This window comes from Lasioglossum baleicum, chromosome 10 (assembly GCF_051020765.1).
Source record: "Lasioglossum baleicum chromosome 10, iyLasBale1, whole genome shotgun sequence".
Classification (NCBI taxonomy): domain Eukaryota; kingdom Metazoa; phylum Arthropoda; class Insecta; order Hymenoptera; family Halictidae; genus Lasioglossum; species Lasioglossum baleicum.
In genome coordinates, this window is record NC_134938.1 from 7,444,151 (window position 1) to 7,467,528 (window position 23,378).

Consider the following 23,378-nt stretch of genomic DNA (forward strand, 5'->3'; position numbering starts at 1 on the left):
AAAAGATTTTTCTTCCGCTTCTCCCTACCTTTTATATCTTCAACGGATACAATTAGACTGCGGATCTTTAAGCATTTACAGCAACATTGAGTAGATAAAATTCAAAATTGTTGGAAAATTTGACAAATCAAAGATGTCTGTAGATGATTTCTCCTCTATTAAAATGATTAAGGGAAGAAATGGCATTCAATTTAGTTTCTGTTTCTCGCAATCGATGTAGAAAATGTTTATTTTGCATAAAGATCCGCAGTCTAGATATAATGATATGGACACATTTTAAAAACTGTTAGGTCTTATTTATTACCAGGATAGTTGTCGGAACCCGAAAATTTTTATTCTTCAGAGAACGCGATAGATTTTCGGGTCCCGACCCAAATCGAGGGTACCCGCCCACCCCTAGTATTTTGTAAGAGCTGCTTAACGCGTTGCGGACGGCCCTGTAGAACGCCGTGTTACCGCGCTCAGGTTCTTTGTAATTCGTTCGAGAACGTAATAAAAAGATTCGATACAATCCATTAGGGTATTGCGGTCGTGTTTCCGTGAACAAACGTGTCCAAGAACTTTCCAGGGTAGGCGAACAACGCGGCGAACGCGTCAGCAAAGAAAAGGTAACTTTTGCGATCAGACCCGGGGGAAGCAATTTTGTTTATTTGTGTCATACGTCTTACATATGTGTCCAACAGAAAATACGTGAACCGTGTTCCTCGTGATTCCGGCGCCTATTAACCAGCTCGTTGTTGTTGTTTCAGCGTTGTTATGGCCTTACAAGACCATCTACGTACTCGATCCGACGGGCAGAAACATTCGAAGGAACGAGCAACATCAACAGCATGATCAACAACGCGGATCGACCGATGCTCGGGAAAGGAGTTTCGTTTGCGCTGACTGCGGCAAGGCTTACGCGGTTCATAGATCACTATGGCGGCACCGGAAGTTCGAGTGCGTGAACGCCAAGCCGAAATTAGCGTGCGAGGCTTGCCCCTACCAAAGCCCGCACAAATGGTGCATAGAGAATCATAAAAGGAGGCACCATAGCAATGTTCAAAATTGATGGATCCTCTACGGACAATTGCTCGTAGACCATTTCTGATATGACGAGGACTTGAGGAGGTATTCTTACTTAGGCTTTTCGTACGATCGCCTCGTCAAGATTCTAATAGGTATATTTTCTATATGTGCGTCGAGTGCAATATGTTTTCCCATCCTTCCGATTTGTAGGCTACACAGAGCTGCGGTTTGTTTAATGGATATTTCGAATATGGTCTGTGCTAGGTCTACATTGTATTTAGTTTTGTAAGTGTCAGATTTGATAGAAATAAACTATACGAGTTTGTTTTAATCCTCCCATGCAGAAGAATGCCCCCTCGAGTTTTAGTGAAAGTACTCTTAAGAACAACTGTACAGGAATTCGATTTCCGCACCGATAAACAATGTCCAGCGAGAGAAGCATATTCGTACAAGTATTCTCATTTGCTGAAGCAACGCGCACAGATGTGGGAACTCGCGTGAATATAATATCCGGGACAGCGTTCGAGACGCACAGTGACTCAGGAATAGTCCGGCACTTCGAGAAAGACGATTACTTTTTTCAGATTTTTGATTAGTTTACTAGCTGATGTGAAAATGTTTCTTATTATTCCAGTTGATCAGAGTCGCGGAGAAAATGTTGAGAAGGTTACTTTCCACCTTTATGTGGGCCTGCATTGAACATTTACAAATTGCGTTTGGTAAATATGTGACAGTTGTAAAAATGTGCACAATTATTACAGATCTACGAAACGGACTTTTTAAATTTTCAATAGAAAATTAGCAATTTCTCCGAAATCTCTTTTTCTCTTCACGCAGTAAACTGATCTAGCTTTTCAATAGAAATCCAAGTCGTACGGTATAATCTGAAAAAGGTTATCGTGCTTTTAATAGCGTCCGAATATTATTCTGAGTCACTGTAGTTTCAAGCTGACTCGGGAGCCTGTGATAAACGAGCCAGTTTCTGTTACTGAACTGCAGAATTTCGTACTAGCTTCTTATTTACAATAAGATTATACGTCGTTGATTGTTTTTCAAACAAATGAACGAAAAGTCTCACTCACGATAAGTATAATATTCCCACTTGCGGACCGACTGTCAGTATTCCTGATGAATGTATAATATTCCTGTCGAAATAAAACGTATTTGTAGCGATAGTCCAGTCTCTCGTATCAGTATTATAAATACGATGACCTTGAGCCGACCTTGAAGCTAGTCAAGGTCACCTTGATATCTCCGAAGCAATGTGATCAATACAAACAAATCGAAATTGCACTGGTTCAATGCGCCCCTTAAAATGCTACAAAATTGGTTGAAAAGTTTTTTTACTGCAAGTAGCGTTCACTGATTCACCCTGCACATTAAAAGATAGTGGCCTTCGATCCTTCGATCCAAGAAGCGCGTCGACCTATAAAAGAAAAGAACAGCTTTCTGTCTCTAATCGAAAAAGATTAGAGCCATCGCTCTCGTCGATTCAGGGAGAGCCCTCCACACTTTTCTCCTCTCGTTTCCTCCGCTTATCTCGCTTCTCTCTAACTTGGTCCCTCTGTTTTCAGCTTACCGGAAGATGTACACGGGCGGCCAGATTCTCGGCTACACGTGTACAAAGTGCAGCAAATTCTACAAGATGTGGAGCAACTATCTGAAGCACAAGTGCGAACCGCCGGAGTTCAAGTGTCCGCTTTGCCCGTTCGCCGCGTTCAAGGCGTTCATCCTGCAGGCGCACCAGGCTGAGCAACACTTCAAGGTCGCCTCGTCGAACACGTGAACCCGGACATCACGGGAGCTCGCCATCCAATTGCCTTAACCCGCGTCGATATAGTGTCATCGTGCCTAATCTACACTCGGCCCGGGATGTCCCTCGAAGTATGACCGAAGACAGTCCGACCGACGGGGAAACGCAGCGAAAACGCGCGGTGAAAACGGTGGAGTTCTATTACGATACGGTGTGTCCGTAACCTCACCTTCTGCCCAGACATCCGAGCTGGGATTCAGCCTACTCGCCGTTGGACAATAATCTGTATCTAATCATACTCTAAAGGCTTTCGCAGCCGAGCGTCCTATAGGTTTATACGGCCTGATGAAGCGGAGTGGGTGGTTTTAGATCCTGGACTTCTCAACCCTGGTATTATTGGGAGCTGAAGAGCAGTCTCCTCCAACTTCCGTAGTCCTAATGTTTAGGCTTCGGCGGCACGCGCTACGCAAGTAATATCAGTGTCGCCAGATCAAAACTTGTCTCCCACTCTGTCTTTCCCCTTCTACGACACTACCCCCATTTCCGTCACAGCCAGAGGAGAGAGGGTCACTATATTCACCCCCAATTCCTCTGGTCGGACGATACTGCGTAGCAGGCGTGACCGCTCAGCCAAGGATTGGCCAAGTGACTTCTTCTCAGTTGCCAATAGCACTTATTACTGATACTTCTCGCAGAGAAGTTAACAAGAATCCAAACCAAAACACTTCGTGTAAAGGTGGACCAAGTTCCCCGGCCCATCCACTTCAGTTATATGAAGGATGGACCAAGTTCCTCTCGCCTATCAAAATTGTGATATGTTGGATGGATCAAGTTCCTCTTGCCTATAAGGGCTGTGATATCGGGAAGGACCAATTCCCAGCGGCCAATGATTGTTGTACTTACCTAATTTAAACTTTACAACCTAGGGAACTTGGCGTCTGCGCTGGCACTACTATTTTGACTTGCATGAGAAAAATTTATATCCGGATACGGCGCAGAAGAAGACGATTCTGCAGGAGACGAAGCAACGGCAGATTTTAAAAAATTCATAAGATTTTTGCTTGAGCACTTGGGAATCCGGATATAAATTTTTCTCATGCAAGTCAAAATACTAGTGCCAGCGCAGACGCCAAGTTCCCTAGGATGTAAAGTTTGAATTAGGTAAATACAACAATCATTGGCCTCTGGGAATTGGTTCTTCCCGATATCACAGCCCTTATAGGCGAGAGGAACTTGGTCCATCCTTCATATCACTGAAGAGTGGATGGGCCAGGGAACTTGGTCCACCTTTACACGAAGTGTTTTGGTTTGAATATCATGTTATTTTTGTAAGAAATGGCCAGATATTCGGAGGATTCATAGACGGAAGTAAATTTGCAGAAAATAGCATGACGCATCTCACTTAAAACACGCACGTGGCTGTATCTCGGGAACGGTGCGTCCTATCGCAAAAATAACGACATTTTCGACAGACCTTACGCGAAGCATATACGGTATGCCCAACCACATGATGTAGGTGGTCTTTTGATTTTTCGAAAAAAAAAATTGAAAATTAAAAAATGGCTGTATCTCGGGAACGGTGCGTCCTATCGCAAAAATAACGAAATTTGCGAAAGGCTTTGACCCAAAGCATACAGGGTATACCCAACCACATGACGTATGTGGTCTTTTGATTTAAAGAAAAAGAAAAATTTTTCGCGTTTTTTGAAAAAAAAAAATTTTTTTTTCGGGTTTTTCGATTTTTCCTGTTGGTTTGGATATAAAAGACACCTGATTCCAAAATTTCAAGTTTCTAGCTTGTCTGGAAGTGGGTTACAATTGACATGATCATCCTCCTATATATTCCAATAATTATGCGTTTTTGGGGTATTTTTATCTCAGGTTTCAGGCTAGGTAGAAAGTTGCGTTTTACATGAGAGTTAGTTGATATTACATCTACCTCAAATAAAAATTTTGGTTGACCTCGGTTACCGGGGAGAGCGGCAGTGGCGGTGGCAATATGGCTAAAAAGCGCTAAACTATCGTACGAGAATAAAACTACTCGGCAGCTTAGACTAGGCAGCTACCGCGCGCGTTGATGTTTCGCAAAATTTCAATTCTCTAAAAGTGCGATGAGGAAACGTAAGGAAACGAGGTAAGCAGCTTGCTCCATTGCAGGGGTGCAATCCACCAACCTCCCTTTTATGCAGCACGCGTATTGTCTCAATTGCTGAAGGTTGGGAAGTCTTGCCACCACTTTTCTACAGCCCGTTTAGTTCCTAATTGGTTTTATTTATTCCATTTCGCTTTGTGTTTCCGTGTCTACCTTCACTTTTCCTCGATCCCGCCTACCGACTCCCTTCTAAAACCATCTGCTCGAATTCGTCAGATGATACCGAGCATTAGGGACCTCTGCAATCGTGTGCAACAGAACATGATCCGAGATAGAATATACCGTGTCTGTCCTACCTGTGCAAGAAATCTTTTCACAGACAAAGGCACCTGAAAAATTCAATATCTTCGTCGACAGTACTTAGGTTACTCTTGTCTCATCGAAAGCAATAGGTACCAACTACTTCTGACTTGGGGACTAAGGTTCCTCTTCAGGGAGTCCTCTTCCTCATCGTCTCTAGTGCTCGGTATAACCTATACAGTCACCATTGTTAATGCTTTCAGGTGCAAGCTGTGTTCTTCTACTGAAAAGTTGTATCGATAGTTGGAACGAGCGTTCCAAGAACATTGCCTTGCTCCTGGCGTTATTATCAGTCTCGATTACAATCTGTATCTCATATAAATGTTTGTTTGGTACGATTAACGCCTTATGAATGTTAGATAGAGGAGGTGAGAAATTTGAGGCGACTCGCGAGCTAGCGAACGTTTCGACTGTTAAGTTAGAGTGATACTTCCATAGTAGTTCGAGGTTCGGGACGAAGCTGACATCGGTGTTTAGCACCGGTATAAACGATGGAGTAAACATTTGTATTTTATATAAATTTTCTCATCTCATACCAATTTCTATGTTCGATCACCTAACATTTTACTCTTTCGTTCAGCGAACCTCGAACATAACGTAGATCCTGTAGAACACAAATGTTTCTCGACTGATTAATTAGCGATAATCATCACCTATAATTAGACACTTGTGACGCCATAGGTCTCGATTACGTTCTTTAACGCTTTTCTTTTCATCGTATTCGCACAATTCTCATACCGGTTCCAATACAAGCTGCGGTTATGCTACATTTCGATTCTATTTCTATGGATCATTGGAATGGAGAATGTTGCTCCTATTTGTTTGAAAGAAAATGGAAAGTTTATTTGTCTTAGCGATTATGAGATCAATAACCGCAGCCTGCTAACGATTACTTTGACGAAAGCGACCGGTTGAATTGTGACCGGACGACTTCTGTCGGATCAGAAGATCAGTTCATAGGAGCGTACGACTGATTTCACTGCTTAGACTTAAGAAGGGACGAACGGAGGAAGGCGTCGTCGAAACTTATCACGTAACCCCTAGTATTCTGGTAAAATGCATGTATTTTCGTAATGCCAAAAATAAAGGAAACAGTGCAGAATTTGCAAAACGAAACGGCAGTGCCTGTTATTTCTGGGCGCGAGTGTCGTGGATCATTCGACGATCGTTCTCGAACAAAATGGAAAGACAGCAATCTGTAAATACATTTTTTGTTTGAAGGTGCAGATTCTCGACGACGTTATTAATAACGAAGAATCAATTTCACCTGTTTCAGAAGAGATGTGTTCGACGCCTCACGTGACACAAGCGGACAGGTTGTTCCGCCATTCGCGAGACAAAACCCGAGCTAATTAGAGCGAAATTTCGTAGAATGGATTCGTTTACTTATTATATTGTTTCAGGGGATCTCTATGACGATTCACGGGGACATCGTTCGACAATTTCATAAATCGTGATTCCCTGTGAATTTGACTCGAGGATGCGACGCGCGAGGATCGCGAAAGAAAAGAGAGCAAATAGTATGCTTTGCCGATGCTTTTGTGGGGGCGAGAGCTTCTTGTTCGTGACTAGCGCGATTACGACGGGGAGCATCGTACTTAAAGCCGCCTTTCTTCCTCAAATTACAGGTTTCCACGTGTGCTGCGAGTGCAAGAAAACGTACAGGTCGAGGATGGCGCTAAACCGTCACGTGCGCGAGGAGTGCGGCCGAGTCTTGTACACGTGCCCCTTCTGCCACAGTGTCATGCCCATGAAGTTCAACCTGCTCAACCATCTGAAGAAGGAGCACGGCTGCGTCGCGAAGATCTAACTCGACTGGGGATACCGCCACTTGCCAATCTCGTTCCTCCGTCGGAAAATTCTACCTACATGTACACTATGTGAAATAATGCCGGAGACCAAAGTTGTATGGCTTCAAGAATTACTTCTCTTCTATCTTGATCTTTCGTCCACGTTGAGCCTCTCCTTTCAGGCAAATATTAATCTTGTGGTTCGAGAGAGAACTTAATCCAGAAGAAAAACCTGTAAGGTACAATCCTCAATGAATAACAAATGATGTGCTCGCACTATTTTTAACACTGTGTCGTTCAGGACTTATTTTTTTTATGATTGTTAGACATTCGCTTATTAACTCTTTTCACTCTAAGCTATTTTAACTGGAAAATTAAACATTGCCTCCTAGCTAGAATAATACCATTCTATATGATTTTCATCATTTTGCGGATATGAAATTAATGTAACACCTCATACAATATTTAAATGTTCATCTGAACAATATTTAGAATAATGGTATGTGCTAAGGGTTAAAAATCATCTGCAGAATAATTCAATTAAAAATCATTTGTGAACATCTCAGTTCACTATTGGTTTTCATAAACCGTTGTAGTTTTTCATCGAAGTTACAATTCTCTCTTCAACCGCAAGATTAAAATTTACTCTTTACGATGATGACATTGACATCTCGACGAAAGAGCAAAATAGAAAGGAACTAATTACGATTTTGGAAAAATGGTTCGCAGTTACCGCCGAGGAAAACGAGACGCTCGTTCGCGTTTCTTTTCGTTTTCGCTGGATGGTACGAATTTGCTAGGACAGATGAGAGAGATCAGACTTTATTTTTTCAATACTTGTCCTGAAGCCCCTGACCATACCGTATGTACGACAGGCACGTGTTGTCGAGGTATCAGCGTCAATAAAGTGAAAATCGATGAGCGTTACCAGTGCTAACCAATGGTGTGTCTTCCTCTCGTCTCTAATTAAGCGTTCCGGAGACGGCGAATGGAATTACCGGTCGGTGCTAACGAGCGCATGAACAGATTCGACTGTTATCAAACGTTAACTATCGAATTAGAAGAACCAGAACGAGAATGATCGTTCAACGGTGAACTATCGATGGACCCCCTCGTTGTATCTCCTTTCTCCGTAGACTATTCCATTGTGGGACACGCGGGTCGATGGTTTTGTATGTACACGTTGTGTCTAATCCTACGGTATACGTCGCCGAGGTGTAACGTGGAAGTCGAGCGATACTCTCCTTCGATCATGTTCTTTAACACCGTGGAACTTGTTTTGTCGAGATGCCGTTAACCAAACGTCCATGTATCATATCGAACCGGCAGGTATCAGTGAAAACGAAGAAGTAACCTCGATCTTTATTAACCGATCTTTGTGATTTCTTTTTTCAGGTTATCTGACTGGAGGTCAGTTGCACACGTGCAACGCCTGCGGGAACGTGTACGTGTATTACAGCTCGTTGACCAGACACGTACGAGAAGAATGCGGCCAGCCGCCGAAATATCAATGTCCGTACTGTCCGAAGAAGACGAAGTTACGGTGCAACTTGTTGAAACACATGCGAAAAAAGCACGGCCGAGCCGAAGCTGTTCTCATCCGATCGAACACGAAAGGGGGCCAGTGTGGACCGACTTTAACGACGAGTCTCGCAACGAATACTCATTAAACTGCATTACCATTGTCGCATCGATAACACGGAAAATATCGGTGTCGACTTCCGAAAGGGTTTCTCCGGGGACGGAGATCCAAACCCTTGTTTCTGTCTTCCCTTCCAAATCACACTTGTCTGTGTAAAATAGTGTACATTTCTCTTTATTTTTCTCCGCAAGCATGCCCACATACCGTCTTTGTAAATAAAACCACTAAGAAGCTACTGATCTGTCCTGAGTGGTCGGTCTAATACGTGGAGTTGGTCCGAAACAGTTCTTCGCGGCTCTTTTCCCCGAGGAGATAACGGAGGCCGGGCAACACATTCCTATCGCGAGCATTACGGGACGACGGATCGCGTTCGAGCTGGGAATCGACGCGGAACATTGCGGATGTCGATGGCCACTTCTCGAATACAAGTGGAAATCAAAGAAGTCGATTCATTGAATATTAGATGATTGCATAAGTTCTACAATGTCGTTCTGTATAAGAATATAGCTTTATTCATCAATTATACAGACTGTGGCCGGACGGGTTGTACAACCGAGCAGGGGGTGATACTACATGTAAAAATAAGTCGAAGAAAAAGAGTAACAATTTTTTTGTTTGACGCTTCGTTTTCGAGAAAATCGAGTTTGAAAATGCAGCGAATACACGTGCTACTGCATAGGAATCGTCTGATGCGTCTGACCATGATCGACCAATTCTACTTTGTGCATATACTAAAGCAGCGCTCGGATTTACTTATTGTTAGTATGAAAGAAAAGAAAAACACAGAAAATACATACGTACTTTTTCATTAGTATGTGTCGAAATGTTGTCACGAAGGTTGGTTTCTTTTCACCGCGCCGCTATCATCGATGCTCGCAGCTCCACTATGAATCCACCCTTAGTGTAAAGTTATAGTGGAGCAGCGAGGTGAGCTGTGCAGTGAAAAGAAAAGAAAAACAAAGAAAATACATATGTACTTTTTCTTTAGTATGTGTCGAAATGTTGTCACGAAGGTTGGTTTCTTTTCACCGCGCCGCTATCATCGATGCTCGCCGCTCCACTATAACTGCACCCTTACTCGCGACGGCCGAGTTTCGGGGGCTCTCTTCGACCCGACCGCGCGTCTCGCTCCCCGTGGCGGCCCTAGTTCTCTTAAACGCCACGAATAGCGAGTATGGAACGCGCCTGAAGAGCTCCGAACTAGGGCCGCCACGAAGAGCGAGACACGTGACCGGGTCGAGGGGGCGTAGCCTACGAAACTCGACCGTCGCGAGTAAGTAAATCCAAGCGCTGTACTAAAGCACGTGAACCTTGCGGAACTTTAAACTCGATTTTCTCAAAAACGAAGCGTCAGACGAAAAAATGTTATTCCTTTTTCTCGACTTATTTTTACATGCAGTATCACCCCCTGCTCGGCTGTACCACCCGTCCGGCCACACCCTGTATAGTCACTCAATTATACTATTGCCCTGCTCGGCAACCGAGGCAGCTCGAGCTTCTCGCCGCCCAGTGGAAGGGCTAGGCGAACTGACTTAGAACGGTCACCTCCGTCGCGCTTAGATTCAGACTTTACTACTGTATTCTCAACTTTAGGAACTTTCTGTGTTTCTAGTTCTCTACTTCAACATATTGTTTAGTCTTTAGTGTCTACAGCAGAGCCTACAGTGTCCAAATTAAATCATTTATTAACGTACAGAGACACGTCGTCCTAGAAGTTGTAGAAAGAAGGGATCGTTCCGAACAATCAGAAATGTTGCTTCGAGAAATTTCGAGATTAAACCTCGTTTCAATTAAGCATCGTGATTTCTGACGATCCCCAATGTTCCGCGGCACTCTATCTTTTCGAGCACCGATCTTGCACTCGAAACATACACATAGAACGCGGAGTTTTGGTTTAGCGATAAGGTAAAGGTTGAGACTACACACAGTGCACTGGAACAAGAGAGTAACACCCGCCTGTGACGGTCCCCGATCCCTAAAACTGACAGAACGAACGTATTTCTTTTTCAGAATGGAACACCTGTTTGGCCTGCTCGAAGTCGTACAAATGGCGGAAGTCCTTGCACCGGCATGTCAGAGAGAGCCCGGAATGTTGGCCGATCCTGTTAACGTCCGGCAACGACCAGTTCATCCGACAGATTCACTACAAAATGCTCTACAACGTGAACAATTGATCCGCGCGACGTGTCTTGTTATTTAGGATATCTTTTTTATAGAAATAAATGTTATTCTATTCTGATACAAACAGACTATAATAATGTATTGTTCGACGAAAGAGGGGTTAGCCCAGAAGTTTCTCGAGAGATAACTGTAACACGTCGAATCCCTTTTTGCAGGCTGTTCTGTCGCCAAATGCATAATTGCCCCCGAATTCACTTTGATCCGAACCGCGTAGGGTTGGTTCGCTCATTGTGTTCCATCTCGAGTGAGTATGGTGTTCGAGACTCGATCGATCGAGGATCAAACCGTTGTCTAATCGCACTTTCTTTCTCGCTACGCAAACATAGAAACACGTCGCTCTGTGCCTTCGTGCATCTTTCACGTTTTTCTTTCTTCTTCCCGGTCATCTCTCCCGTTTTCTAAAGTTAAGTCGCCTCGTGCCCGCCGTTTCTCGTTTCCGACGATCACTGGGAACACCTGTCGCTGACCGTACGATTTTTCGCAGATCTCCGGCTGCTTCATTTGGCCAGGACATCGGGCAAACCTCGGAGAATGTACCCGTGCGTCAAGTGCCAGAAGATCTACTCGAACGCGTCCTCCCTCTACCGTCATCTGAAGCTCGAGTGCGGAATGCTGCCGCAGTTCCACTGTCCTTACTGTCGCTTCAGCTCGAAACGGAAGTTCAATCTGGACTCGCACGTCGCCCACAAGCACCGCAAGCTCCTCCAATGTTACATAAACAAATAGAACCGCGCCGCGACATCCTGTCGCCGCTCGAAACGAAATACTCACGTGAATACTCGTCGCGAAATTGCCTCCGATAGGCTCGGATGAAGAATTATATCGGCCCGTTACGATCGATAAAACGGTGAACAGTGATCTCAATGACTTAGCGAGGAACCGAGGTGAGGTCACGTGTCGCGAGACAGTATTGTAACGCACGGAGACACGTCGATCGTTCAAGTAACTCTCTAGACTCTAGGCTCTAGATCAGGCATGGGCATTTTTGTCTCAATTGGGACAAGACCGTCCCCACCGCAGCGCCCACTGTCCCCCACCAGCATCCGTCGTATGAAGGAAGGACGCGGTTCATCCGTCACAAGCAGTGCGCAGGAAGGAAGTTTGGTGCGGGAAGCAGGCATTTGAGGGGCTCCACCGGTGCCCACGCCTGCTCTAGATCATTAAGGGGGTAGACTCGTTTTTCCAGCGAAGCAAGGTGCGGGATGCACCTTCTCATTTCTCGATAATGCAAGGATGGGGTTTTTCAGTAGCCAAAACCGCTAGATAAAAGATTAATCTAGGCCCCCAAATTTCCTATTGTTACGTTTACGAGGCGTAACCTGCATTATTCGGAAGCATAAAGTTGCGCGTGTAGCTATTTTCATAAAACTGCGACAGCTACATACAATACCGAATAATGCAAATTACGCCTCGTAAACGTAAAAATAGGACTTTTGTGGGCGATCGCGGCCTAGATTGATCTTTTATCTAGCGCTTTTGCCTCTGTAGGCAAAAAAAAACATCTTTGCATTGTCGAGAAATGAGAAGACGCATCCCACACTCTTGCAATCCTGGAAACGAGTCTACCCCCCTAAGAAGGACATTTTCGAAATCGCGATAGGTAGGATACTCGATGTCGATTACCTAAACGCGTTCTGCGATTTACACTGCGTTCGTCATAGATGCGGATCAAGTTTGACCAATGGAGCACAACTGCCACGAAAATCACGCAACCAGTGTCGCCAGATCAGCGAATTTGAAAGAGTTACCCTCTATCTGTCAGCACCGGATTGGTTACGTGACAGAGACGTGGGCAGAGTGGGGAGTCAAGTATTAATCGTGCATATGTCACAATGCCAAGTGACCAATCTGATAAGGACAGAGAGAGGGAGAGAGAAATTCTGGCGACACTGGTTATCAGACATGTACGTACACTTCCCCCTCCACCATCAGATAACCCTTTTCTTTAATCTAGCAGCGGTAGTGGGGATAACGTGACGTCACGCGTCCCATTGTACAGAGAGTCGCTAGAGGAGAATCGACCCACGTTTAGTGTTAGAGGGGGAAGCATTTTAAGGGGAATACAAGCCCGTCTGGCGAGACTGTATTCTCTCCGTAACTGTCGCACCTTCGGATCCGCGACGATTTTAGAGTAATGACTACATTCTTCGTAGTATAACTAATGCGAAAAATTTTAACAATTACGGTAGAGGTCTTTCCGACAGTCGCGGAGAGAATACCGTGCCTATCTCTGCTAGAGTGAACGAGTGTTTTCATTGCCAGCGGACAACGAATGTATAGTGTGTAAACTGGCGATCTAAATGATTATTCTTTTAATCGTTTCTTCATTTAAACGGGTTTTCCTGATTTCAAGGAAAAATCAGGAAAACAGTTCTGGAGAAACTGCGGCGGAACGGGTGAGCATTTGATTCGCCGGTATACAACGACGATGTAATCAATGCGAATAAAGAAGTATTCGTGACTTTCTCTCGTTCTAGAACGACGAGAATAAATGATGTGTGATTTGTATCGTGATCGTGCACTAATCGTTCGTTTATTCTGCAGGCGAGCGATCCCGTGATCGTGGATCGAGGTAGTTCGGGAAACCGTGGTTTTCCGAGGCACAGATTAAAAATCGGACGTTTTTGTTTCAGGATGTCGTACGTCGCGGCCATTGTCGAAGGGTTACGTGTGTGTTGAGTGATAGTTACGAGAAGCCCCTCTCTAGAATGTCACGTTTGGCGCGTGTGTCTGCGAAGAATCAGTAACTACTTATTCAGTCTCGTTTTTGCCAAAGAGAATTTACCGAAAGAATTATACATATAGTCTGTAATATGGAATCGTCTCCGCGAGCATTTCTACCGTTTCTACATTTATAGAATTGATATACATATAATAACTCGGCTCTCGAGAACGAGAAAATAACATTTTTTTTCATTTTTGAAATCCCACCGCTGTTAAATCGGGTCTACCTGCGAGCTGTACAAACGAAAGAACATTGACATAAATATAAAAAGAACACTTGTGTATAATATACAGTCGAACTGCTACGACTTTTCTCTGGCACTTGTACATTCATTCATCTCTCTGAATATCTACGAGAGCAAGCTCATCCCACGACATCATCACCGAAAGCATCCTGTTTGGTTACTTTGTTTGGAGGGTTGGAAATTGGCATCTTTTTTTTTCATCATCTACGACCGGTGTACCGGAGAAGATGAAAAGACCGTAATCATAGCTTCCCGAAGTTATGAAGTTCATGTATTCCGCCGAACGTTTCTTGCCGTACACGTCTTTCCATCTTTTCCGGTCAGCCGGAGAACCTCACGCCTCTTCACGTAAAACCACGGCAAAATTTTACCCTGGGCGCACCTATCTCTCGGAGCTATTGGCTGATACGTTATGTGTTGGGTTGGTTACGGGTTTAATCACACTGATATCTCTCTCGCCAGCCGCGTAACAACCATGCAACCGTGCATCGATCGGAGTTACACGCTGTCCCACGTCTGGGCAATTTCTGCTCAACGAATCCACGAAATGAAATCAGCTACTCCCATAGTAGCTGATTCCCACGATGGACTTCTCTGAGCACCAATCGCCGAGGCGCGCCCTATCCCATGCCCTTCCCACCCCCATGTGTACCCGGATACGGCGTCTCCCACAATTTTTACGTTCTCCCCGTTCTCTTTTTAGTTTCGTTTTAATTAAATAACCTGTTGCCTCGCTCTCGCGTCTCGCTTGGCGCCGGGACCTGTTACAGGGATGGTCGCGTTGCTCTCGTTGTTGCGGTCCGATTACAAGCAACACCCAACGGCGAAGAAGGGCGGCCGGTCGACGACGTCAGTGGCCGGGACGAGGGGCAACGTGGTCGTAGCCGGTAGACGGGTCAGCAGCAACGCGGGCGACAGCAACAGCTACGACAGCGGCACCGACAACAACAACCCCCGCACCGGCTCCACCCGTGAGGTCGTGTTTCCCGATTCGTTCGAGGTTTTACCGCAACCTCGCGACCTCAGCGTCGTCTATATGGGCGTGCCGCACGAGCAACAACGGAAGTTCAGGTGTCGTTTCTGCGGGAAAGGCTACCGATGGAAAAGCACGATGCGCCGCCACGAAATGGTCGAGTGCGGCGGCAAACCACCCGCCTTCCAATGCCCCGAGTGCCCCTACAAGGCCAGGCAAAGAGGCAATCTCACCGTCCATTATAAGCGACACCATCAGAAGATCGGCTACGACGAAGGCGCCTAAAAACACACATATCCTTTCAACATGTCTTCCAACGTTGGCACGATCGTCCTGGAAATACACGCGATAAGTCTCACGAACTATTTCTCACTCTTTCGAATCCGATCTGTGCTGCTTGGGATCGCTGTCTCTTTCAAACATACGTCAAAGACGATGGTTTTTGAATGGTCGGTCACATCTGATTATTTTTTATACTTTCGGTATAAACTAATTTTACATTGATTCTGAACGTAACGTTACAGAAGTTATTTTATTTTCCACCGATACGTCTTTAGAGCCACATGGCTAGACAGCGGATCTTTATGCATTTAAAATGTGAAACAGTAAAAACCAGGGACCGTAACTGTTATAATCAAAAAGAAAAAAATTCATAGAATAACATGTATTTCATCGACTAAAATCGTATTGGTTACAAATAAGGATTATAAGTACACCGAAAATTCTTTCTCTTGTTGGTAAACGTTATCGTTGAGGGAAATTCCTTTCGATCACGTATAACAGTTGTCGATGAGAAAAATTTGTTTCGGTCATTAATGACAGGTAACGATAAGGAAAATTTATTTCGATCGTTCATAACAGGTATCGATAAGAGAAATTTATTTCGATCGCTCATAACAGTTATTCAATGAGATAAATTTATTTATCAATAGAAGAAGTTCATTTCAATCGCTCATAACAGTTATTGATGAAGGAAATTTGTAATAGTTATTATTTAGTAGTACAACTTTCAAATGGTAGACAATCAATTATTTCATAAATTTTTTATTCGTAAAATTAATTGTTACAATCAAAATTTGATGTGACGAACAAACATATTTTGTGTTGTTCTTATAGTCTGTTGATTCGTCTTGTTGTACGAAACCTTCTCAATGAATTTCACAGGCTTTGTCCATCCGAAAAAGAGAAGACCGCTCAATAATTAAATAAGGAACCAAAATGAATTTTCTCATCAATAATTATTATGAACAAGTGAAAAGAAATTCGATCATCGATAACTATTATGAGCGATCGAAATGAACTTCTCTCATCGATAACTGCTTTGAGCAATCGAAACAGTGTTTCCTTATCGATAACAGTTATCGGGGAGGATTCAATTTTTGGACACTAATAATTGTTATTTGTAAGCAAAATGTATAAAAATCGAAATTTTTAATCATTTTGTTCTTCGAATTTTTTTCTGTATATTTTGTATACATTATCTTAAATTTCAATAATAATCATCTTTTTGTTAATGATTTTTATCGTAGAAAATTGTAGAATAACTGTTATTTTTGGTCCCTGGCAAAAACATTAGAAGATTTTAAAGATACAGTTATATCATTTTCAACCTATTAAGATAGGAAATAAGTTTCTATTTTTTACTCGAGTTTCTTGCAATTCGGGTAGAACATTTTTATCCTCCATAAAGATCCGCTGTCTACACATGACTTTTAGTAGGTTTTTATCTGAAGCGTGGTAAGGGGTTGAGGGGTGTTCTGATTTCCGAATTATTCAACTGTGTGGAGCACATTATTTTTTGAAAGGAATATGTCTTTCGTTACTCTCGCGAAAAGCTTGGTTAAATATTTTCATGAAATGTTCTCATACAACAATGGCCAAGTCGTTTTAACTGAAAAGATTCGAGTTGTTTGATTTACATAGTTCACATATGCAACTAAAAATAGATGGTGATGCCTTTCTCCTTTATTTTATTCTCTTCTTGAAAGTTTGAGTACAAAGGCAGATGTTTGAACGGTGTTTTACATAGAAAACTGTTTTACTTTTTAACTGCAAGTTAAATTGTTTAAATTGAGGCGTTTCCCGTCCCACGCAGCACGGAGGGTCTTGCATTGTTCGAATCATAGGAACGTACTAAAAAATCGGGATCGATCGTTGTACATAACAAATAGGTCTAGAAGTTGAAAAGTGTTGAACAAAGTTTCTCGTTCGGACGCCTTTTAGCGAGTTTAGAAACGTAAGTTGTTCCACGTAATCACACGAACTTCTGTAAGGATAACTATGGTTAGGATGATATCCGTTTTCTCGAGTTTATTACCTCAATTGTAAGAATTTCATATCGTGGTATTTCGGTTTCTACGTGTACATATCCTGAATCTGATTACTTTTACTTAAGTATTCTATTCTCTTTGCTTTTGTATTCCGTAGGGGAGTTGTTTTGTTAGGTAAGCTCGATAATATTTTATCTCTCACGTCTCGAGTAGACTTTATCGTATTGTATTCGCGTTCTTTCGAACAGCTCAATTTCTATGACGATCGTACCACGAACATGTAAACAAACATTCCAACGAAGCACGAATGATCGCACTATTTATTCGAGTCTCAGGATTATTATCGACTTAACCGCAAGTGCAAAGGAACAAATTTAAACGTATCGATCGTCCATCGGAAGTTGCCAGTGAGAAACTTGTTTGTACACGCGGTACGTGGTGACGTCAAACGTTCCCCCCACTGTCGAAATCACTGCCACCTTCTGACGGACGATCACTACATTGCAGATGGGAGCATACTCGCTCTTCCCTTGTCGTTATTTAACGTCGCAAACAAAATTGACGATCGTGTTACCATTTCTGCAAACTTTTTTACCGTAGAGTTTACCTATATTTTCTAGTACTTTTATATCGTAGGTATTTTTTTATCCGTTAGATGTTACGCCATTTTTCTATCTTGACACGCCACAAGCTGCACACGACGTAGAGAACTGAGAAGGTAGTTACGAAATTACCGATCATTCCGAGCGCAATCATTGGATCGCGGACGTTCGTGCGTTCGTCGCATAATAAATACGCTGCAGATTTTATGCATTTATAAAATTGAGCAAATTTAACATTTTTTTTCCGGCATATAAAGATACTGTGAAAAAAGATTTCCTGGGATAATTTTCAGATTTTTTTATTACATGAAATTGCACGATAATGGAGTTGGATGATTCATGTAATACAAAAACTCTTTTTCTTCCAGTATCTTTATATTCGAAAAGAACATCGTCGCACTATTTTCAACTGGTTAAAATCGTTGAAGAAAGAGAGAACTGTTTAAATTGTTTATTCTGCATCAAGATCCGCAGTTTTCTCCAATTATTGTTGCGCATTTGCATAAATCGTCCGCGGTTTGATAACAATGATAAGGGTAATGAAAAAGTGCCTTGTTCTGGGAAGAGAACGCGTAAATAAATCTAAGATGTATATCGCTGGTGATTTTTACGGAATAATCTCCAGAGTATCGGTTACCTGAGAGCACCTTATAGACTTACTGAATAGACAATAATAATTATACGATCTTCCAACCGTTGGAATCAACAAAGATCGGATTGGCCATCTATTCTTTGTACGTTCACACGGCTGGTCCATACACGATTTCTATTTCGATACTTGCATTTAACCAGAAGACATTCGATTATCCTTCTGTAATTCTCGCGACACTAAACACAATATGCATCGATCATGTATGGCAGGCCCGGGCAACTTCCACTCTAACTACGTCCTAAGTTTGTGGGGAAAGTAGTGGGGAACAGTCACTGGCAGAAAAGTACCGGAAGAGTTCAGAAGTTTGTATATTATACATATAGACTGTGGATGTTTCTGCAATTTCCAATGTTTATAGACAAATTCGAAGAAAGTGCAATGAAATCAAATCCTATTTTGAATGAGAACAGTCTTTTCAGATCCGAAACAAATAAAAATAGCACTGAATTCTATCGAATTTTATATTCTAGAGTCTGTATTGTAGATCCGGAGTCTAACTATGTATTATTATACATTCATATTTGAAAGTCAAATCATAACAAATGTTGCGAAATCAGGCAGGATGACCAAGGGACCCCATTTCAGCCACACTTTTACATTATTGACGCTAAAAACGACGTGGAAGCCTCGCGTGACCAGAGTCTCCGGAGAGATGGAACGCGTCACGTGACGAGGGCGGAAGGTTGGGGAATAGCGTCGTGGAAGGGGAAGGTAGAGTTGGGACACATCTTGATCTGGCGACTCTATTTACATTCCTAATCTCCCCACCCTCCTCCTACCCAGGAGTGGGGAGAGTTGCTCAGGCCTGCTGTACGATTATCGATTGTGTCGCAATCGCCCAGCGTCGGGAACACTTACGAAACAGTACCGATTCTGCAATAATTTTGTGACGTTATCGCGCAAGGTAACGAGTTGCCGATTTAGATACAAGAATTCGTCGCGGTGGACGAACAATCCTCCAATTCACTCACGAAATTCACGGAAACCGATGTAACCTCCGTTTCCGAGATTATTGGCCGAAGAAGAATCGAGAACATTCCAGAATTTTGCCGAGATCGACCTTGTTCGTCGTTCCGCGTAGAATCAATTTTTCTTAGTACGATAAGGGACAAACGTTTTTTCATTTTTTTTTGTTTTTATACGAACATTTACACGCACGCAAACAATGTGAGTGAGTGTGTGTGAGAGAGAGAGAGAGGAATTGTATATGCATAGAAAGAGAAGAGAATTGGGACCTCGTCCGGTGATTTCGATCCCCTCGATCCGGCGTGTCCGGTATTTTTGATATCAGTATTTGCGGATACTCGCGTCGACCTGCCTGCAAACGTAGGATATACTCGTTACATCGTATCCCTGGTACCTCACTGGTTGTCAATCTCGTGTTACCGAACCTTTTTGTCGTTTGATATTTTTAAGTGAAGTTTTCTCTCTGACCGTTCGTCGTCTGCGTCGCCTCTCGCGTTCAGCGATCATTGGCTAGGAGAGAATCGGGAATCGTTATTTTCTCCGTAAACCCCCTACCCACCCCTCGCCCCCACCCCCTCGAATACTCGTTTCGGTATTTAGCACTTCGAACTCTCTTTTTGGAAAGGTTTACCAAGCGAACTTATGGATTTATCTATCATCATTATTATTAGCGATTAATATTATTATTAACATTATTATTATTATTATTATTAATATTATTATTATTAATAAAAAGACAATCTTTGTTGCGGGTTATTTTCTAAAGATCGTGCGAGTCATTCTATTTATCCCACTCGTCTCCTTTCAAATTCGAGCTTTAAGGGGGTAGGACTCGTTTCCAGGATTACAATTGTGCGGGATCCGCATTCTCATTTCCCGATAATGCGAAGATGGGGTTTCTCAGTAGTCGAAAGAGCTGGATAAAAGATCAATCTAGGCCGCAGTTGCCCTCAAAAGTCGCAGCATTATGAAAATAGTTAGATGCGCAGTTTTATGCTTCCGAATAATGCAAATTACTTTTGAGGGTGATTACGGCCTAGATTGATCTTTTATCTAGCGCTTTCGACTACCGAAAACCCCCATCTTTGAATTATACAGAAATGAGAGAAGGCCCATTCGCGCCCTTGCAATCCTGGAAACGAGTCTACCTCATTAAAGAAAGAGGTCAAACAAAAAGATTGAAAAAACAAATTATACAGCCGATCCGGACAATACAAGGAAACGTGTATGGTACACACTATGGTATGAGAAAATGGTTTCTCGGTGCGAGGGACATTCTGCTAACCGATGATTTCTGTTTTCAGCGTGTTGGTACCGGCTGCCGGTCAGTTGCGAGACGTTTCCGTGCGACACCTGCGGCAGACAATACCGGAGGATCATTTCGTTGCAACGGCACAAGAGGCTCGAGTGCGGCAAAGAAGCGCAATTCGAGTGTGTCCTGTGCCACGCGAAATTCAAGCACAAGCACAGTCTGTTGAGGCATTATAATGTTCACGCGGCGGACGCGAAATCGTCGAAATTCGGTAGGGAGGAGAGATCTGCCTGACAGGCCACGCTGGAGACTTCGACGCACGGAGAAGGAAGCTGTTGCGCTTGAACAAAAGGCTGCGCCGAACATTTCCAACAAGACAAGCCTATCCGCGCAACGCAGCTCACTTTTGAAAGCTGTTGCTCGCGCGATGAACTCCAGTGGCAACATCCAATCAACAACTTCGAGCCAACCGAGCAAGGTTCGTCACATATCGGAGTGGTATCCGACGATTTTGATAAAAGTTTTGATCAAAAACTGTTCTTATAGGAATTATAGCGATTCCATTTAGTCTCGAACTACAGTAGAACCTCTGGTACCTTGATTGTTTATTCTATAAATATGTTTCACATTTTCACCATCTGTGAATCAAGGGGGTGGACTCGTAAGATAATGCAAATATATAGTTTTTACTGTAGTCAAAAGCGCTAGATAAAAGAACAATCTATACCGCGACAGCCCCCAAATTTTCTATTTTTACGTTTACGAGGCGTAATTTGTATTATTCGGCAGCGTAATTTGCATTACTCGGAAGCGTAAAGCCACGTAAACATAAAATTCAAAATTTGAGGGCGACTGTGGCCTAGATTGATCTTTTACCTAGCGCTTTTGACTACTGAAAACCCCCATCTTTGCATTATCGAGAAATGTGAAGCCCGCATACTTGCAATCCTCGAAACGAGACAACTCCCTTAATGATAGAGTAATAACTCAGCTAACGGGGTAGTCTCGTTTCCAAAAATGGGGTTTTTCAGCAGTGAAAAGCACTAGATAACTCAACAGTCAACAGTCCTATTTTTAGGTTTACGAGGCTTAATTTTGAAACGAGAGTCTACCCCTTAATAAAAGTTTAATCTATCATTTTAATCTAGCTCTATCATTCTTATTTTCAACATTAGCGAATCGAGGTTCCACTGTATCAGAGCCGGAAGAACCGCCATCGCGTGCTTTCCATAACTCCGTTCGTGCAAGTCGAGAAATATGTGTCTGAATATTTTTGTAAGAACTATCGCCGACGAAACTTTCATGAAAATCAACCGATGTCAATGTACTAGCTTCTTGTACAGAATTGGGTGCGCGCCTTTTAGACAATTCACGTCGGAAGCTGATGTTCGTTGTTGTAAGTACCTTGTTAAACGCATTTCGAACGCTTGTTGCTATGCAAGGAAACTGCACAGTTGCACGCAGCACTTGGAAATTTCAACGCTGGAGTAAGACAGACGCTTCGCGTGAATGTGACTTTAATATTCGAAGGGGAAAGCTCGCGCTACGTGTACTTGTATCTGTACAGAAAATGTTGTTACGTGGAGTTGCGAACGCGATACGATTATTATTAATATTTTCCTGTACCATACGTGTGCCTGTTCTTCGTTGAATTCGTTGGACGTCGATCGATATCTCCGAAGGTTGTGTACCCTCTCTTATTCTTAATTATGTTATGTTATGTTACTGAAAATGAGCAGATCGTCCGTTTTCATCTGATAGAGAAGTGCTCAGAAGTTTATAAGTCGTGCTGTTGTTTATAGCATATAATGTTGTCGATGAAGACGCCTAAAAATTTGTTCGTCCGTGTTATCTTCGTTAATATTGTACAGTGGTGTGCTTTGTACATATGTATATGTTCATTACGAATTGCAGTGTAACTGTGTCTTCTCACGACTTTCTCGTTTGAGCGATTAATATCTATTGTTAAGAAGAATAAAAAGCTATATTTCCCAAGATGTTTCCTACTTATTGCATGCGTTCAAGGTGGAACAGATGCTCCCTTCGTTTCGTTGCTTCGGATGAAGATGCGACCAGAAACTTTGTAATTGTACACGTCGAATATACATATATGAAACATTTTCGTTCAACAGTTCTCATCAGAGAAGGTACAGGGAAATGTCTAGAAACGTCCAGGTAATACACGACAGTTCAATAAATTATTGTATGATTGTGTACAGTTATGTTCTAATATCTGGGAAGATTGTAACGCTAATATGTGGTCCATAGAATCATCCGCAACCGGAACACCGTCTTCATCGTTTCTTTTCTTTTCAGGTTACTGGGTACAGCTGCAGCCGTCCGCGTGGGACATGCCGAGCGTTCAACAATCGGAAACGAGGGAGAACCAATACTTCTTCGAGCCGGTTCGAACGTCGCAGGGCCAGCTGATGTACAAATGTCCGAATTGCGGCCGCCATTACATGCGGAACTCGTGCCTGAAGCGCCATTTGCGCGTCGAGTGCGGCAAATCGCCGAAATATCAATGCAACATTTGTCATGGCTGGTTCAAGTACAAGCACAACTTGGCGGCGCACATGAAGCTCCACTTCGAGGAGCCGAAACACCATTGCGGCTTCTGCTTGAAGAAGTTCTACCGGCGGGACAAGCTGGTGAAGCACCAGAAGATGTTGCACAAGATCTTTCCTCTCGCGTGACCGACGATCCCGTCGAGCCACGGAAAAATGTAAAACGAGACTTATCATACAGGCTGATTAAAAAATAGGAGACCGACGATCCCGTCGAGTCACAGCGTTTAGCGTGTTGGTACCACTGACCGATCGTGTTCGGTGCGATCACGAGGAAAAATGTAATACAGGACTTATTATA

At 43.1% G+C, this 23,378-nt stretch overlaps 2 protein-coding genes across 3 annotated transcripts in view; both read left to right on the top strand.

Annotated features, from left to right (window-relative positions):
• LOC143212712 (uncharacterized) overlaps positions 1 to 17,446 on the top strand; it is a 182,997-nt gene extending 165,551 nt beyond the window's left edge. The window contains exons 7-8 of one of the 2 annotated variants that reach the window (XR_013009749.1): positions 14,566 to 15,590; positions 15,630 to 17,446. Coding sequence is in view for 1 of the 2 variants with exons in the window: in XM_076431786.1 (XP_076287901.1) it covers positions 14,566 to 15,053 (488 nt within the window). In the remaining variant the exon portion in view is untranslated. Of the gene's footprint in view, positions 1 to 14,565 lie in introns of both variants that reach the window. The other variant, XM_076431786.1, reaches the window with a different exon arrangement.
• Positions 17,447 to 20,811: 3,365 nt separating this feature from the next.
• On the top strand, positions 20,812 to 23,214 carry LOC143212739 (zinc finger protein 131-like). Its single transcript, XM_076431852.1, has 2 exons — positions 20,812 to 20,988; positions 22,827 to 23,214. The coding sequence occupies exon 2, from the start codon at positions 22,862 to 22,864 to the stop codon at positions 23,204 to 23,206; it is 345 nt and encodes a 114-aa protein (XP_076287967.1). The 5' UTR covers positions 20,812 to 20,988; positions 22,827 to 22,861; the 3' UTR covers positions 23,207 to 23,214.
• The last annotated feature ends 164 nt before the right edge of the window (positions 23,215 to 23,378 follow it).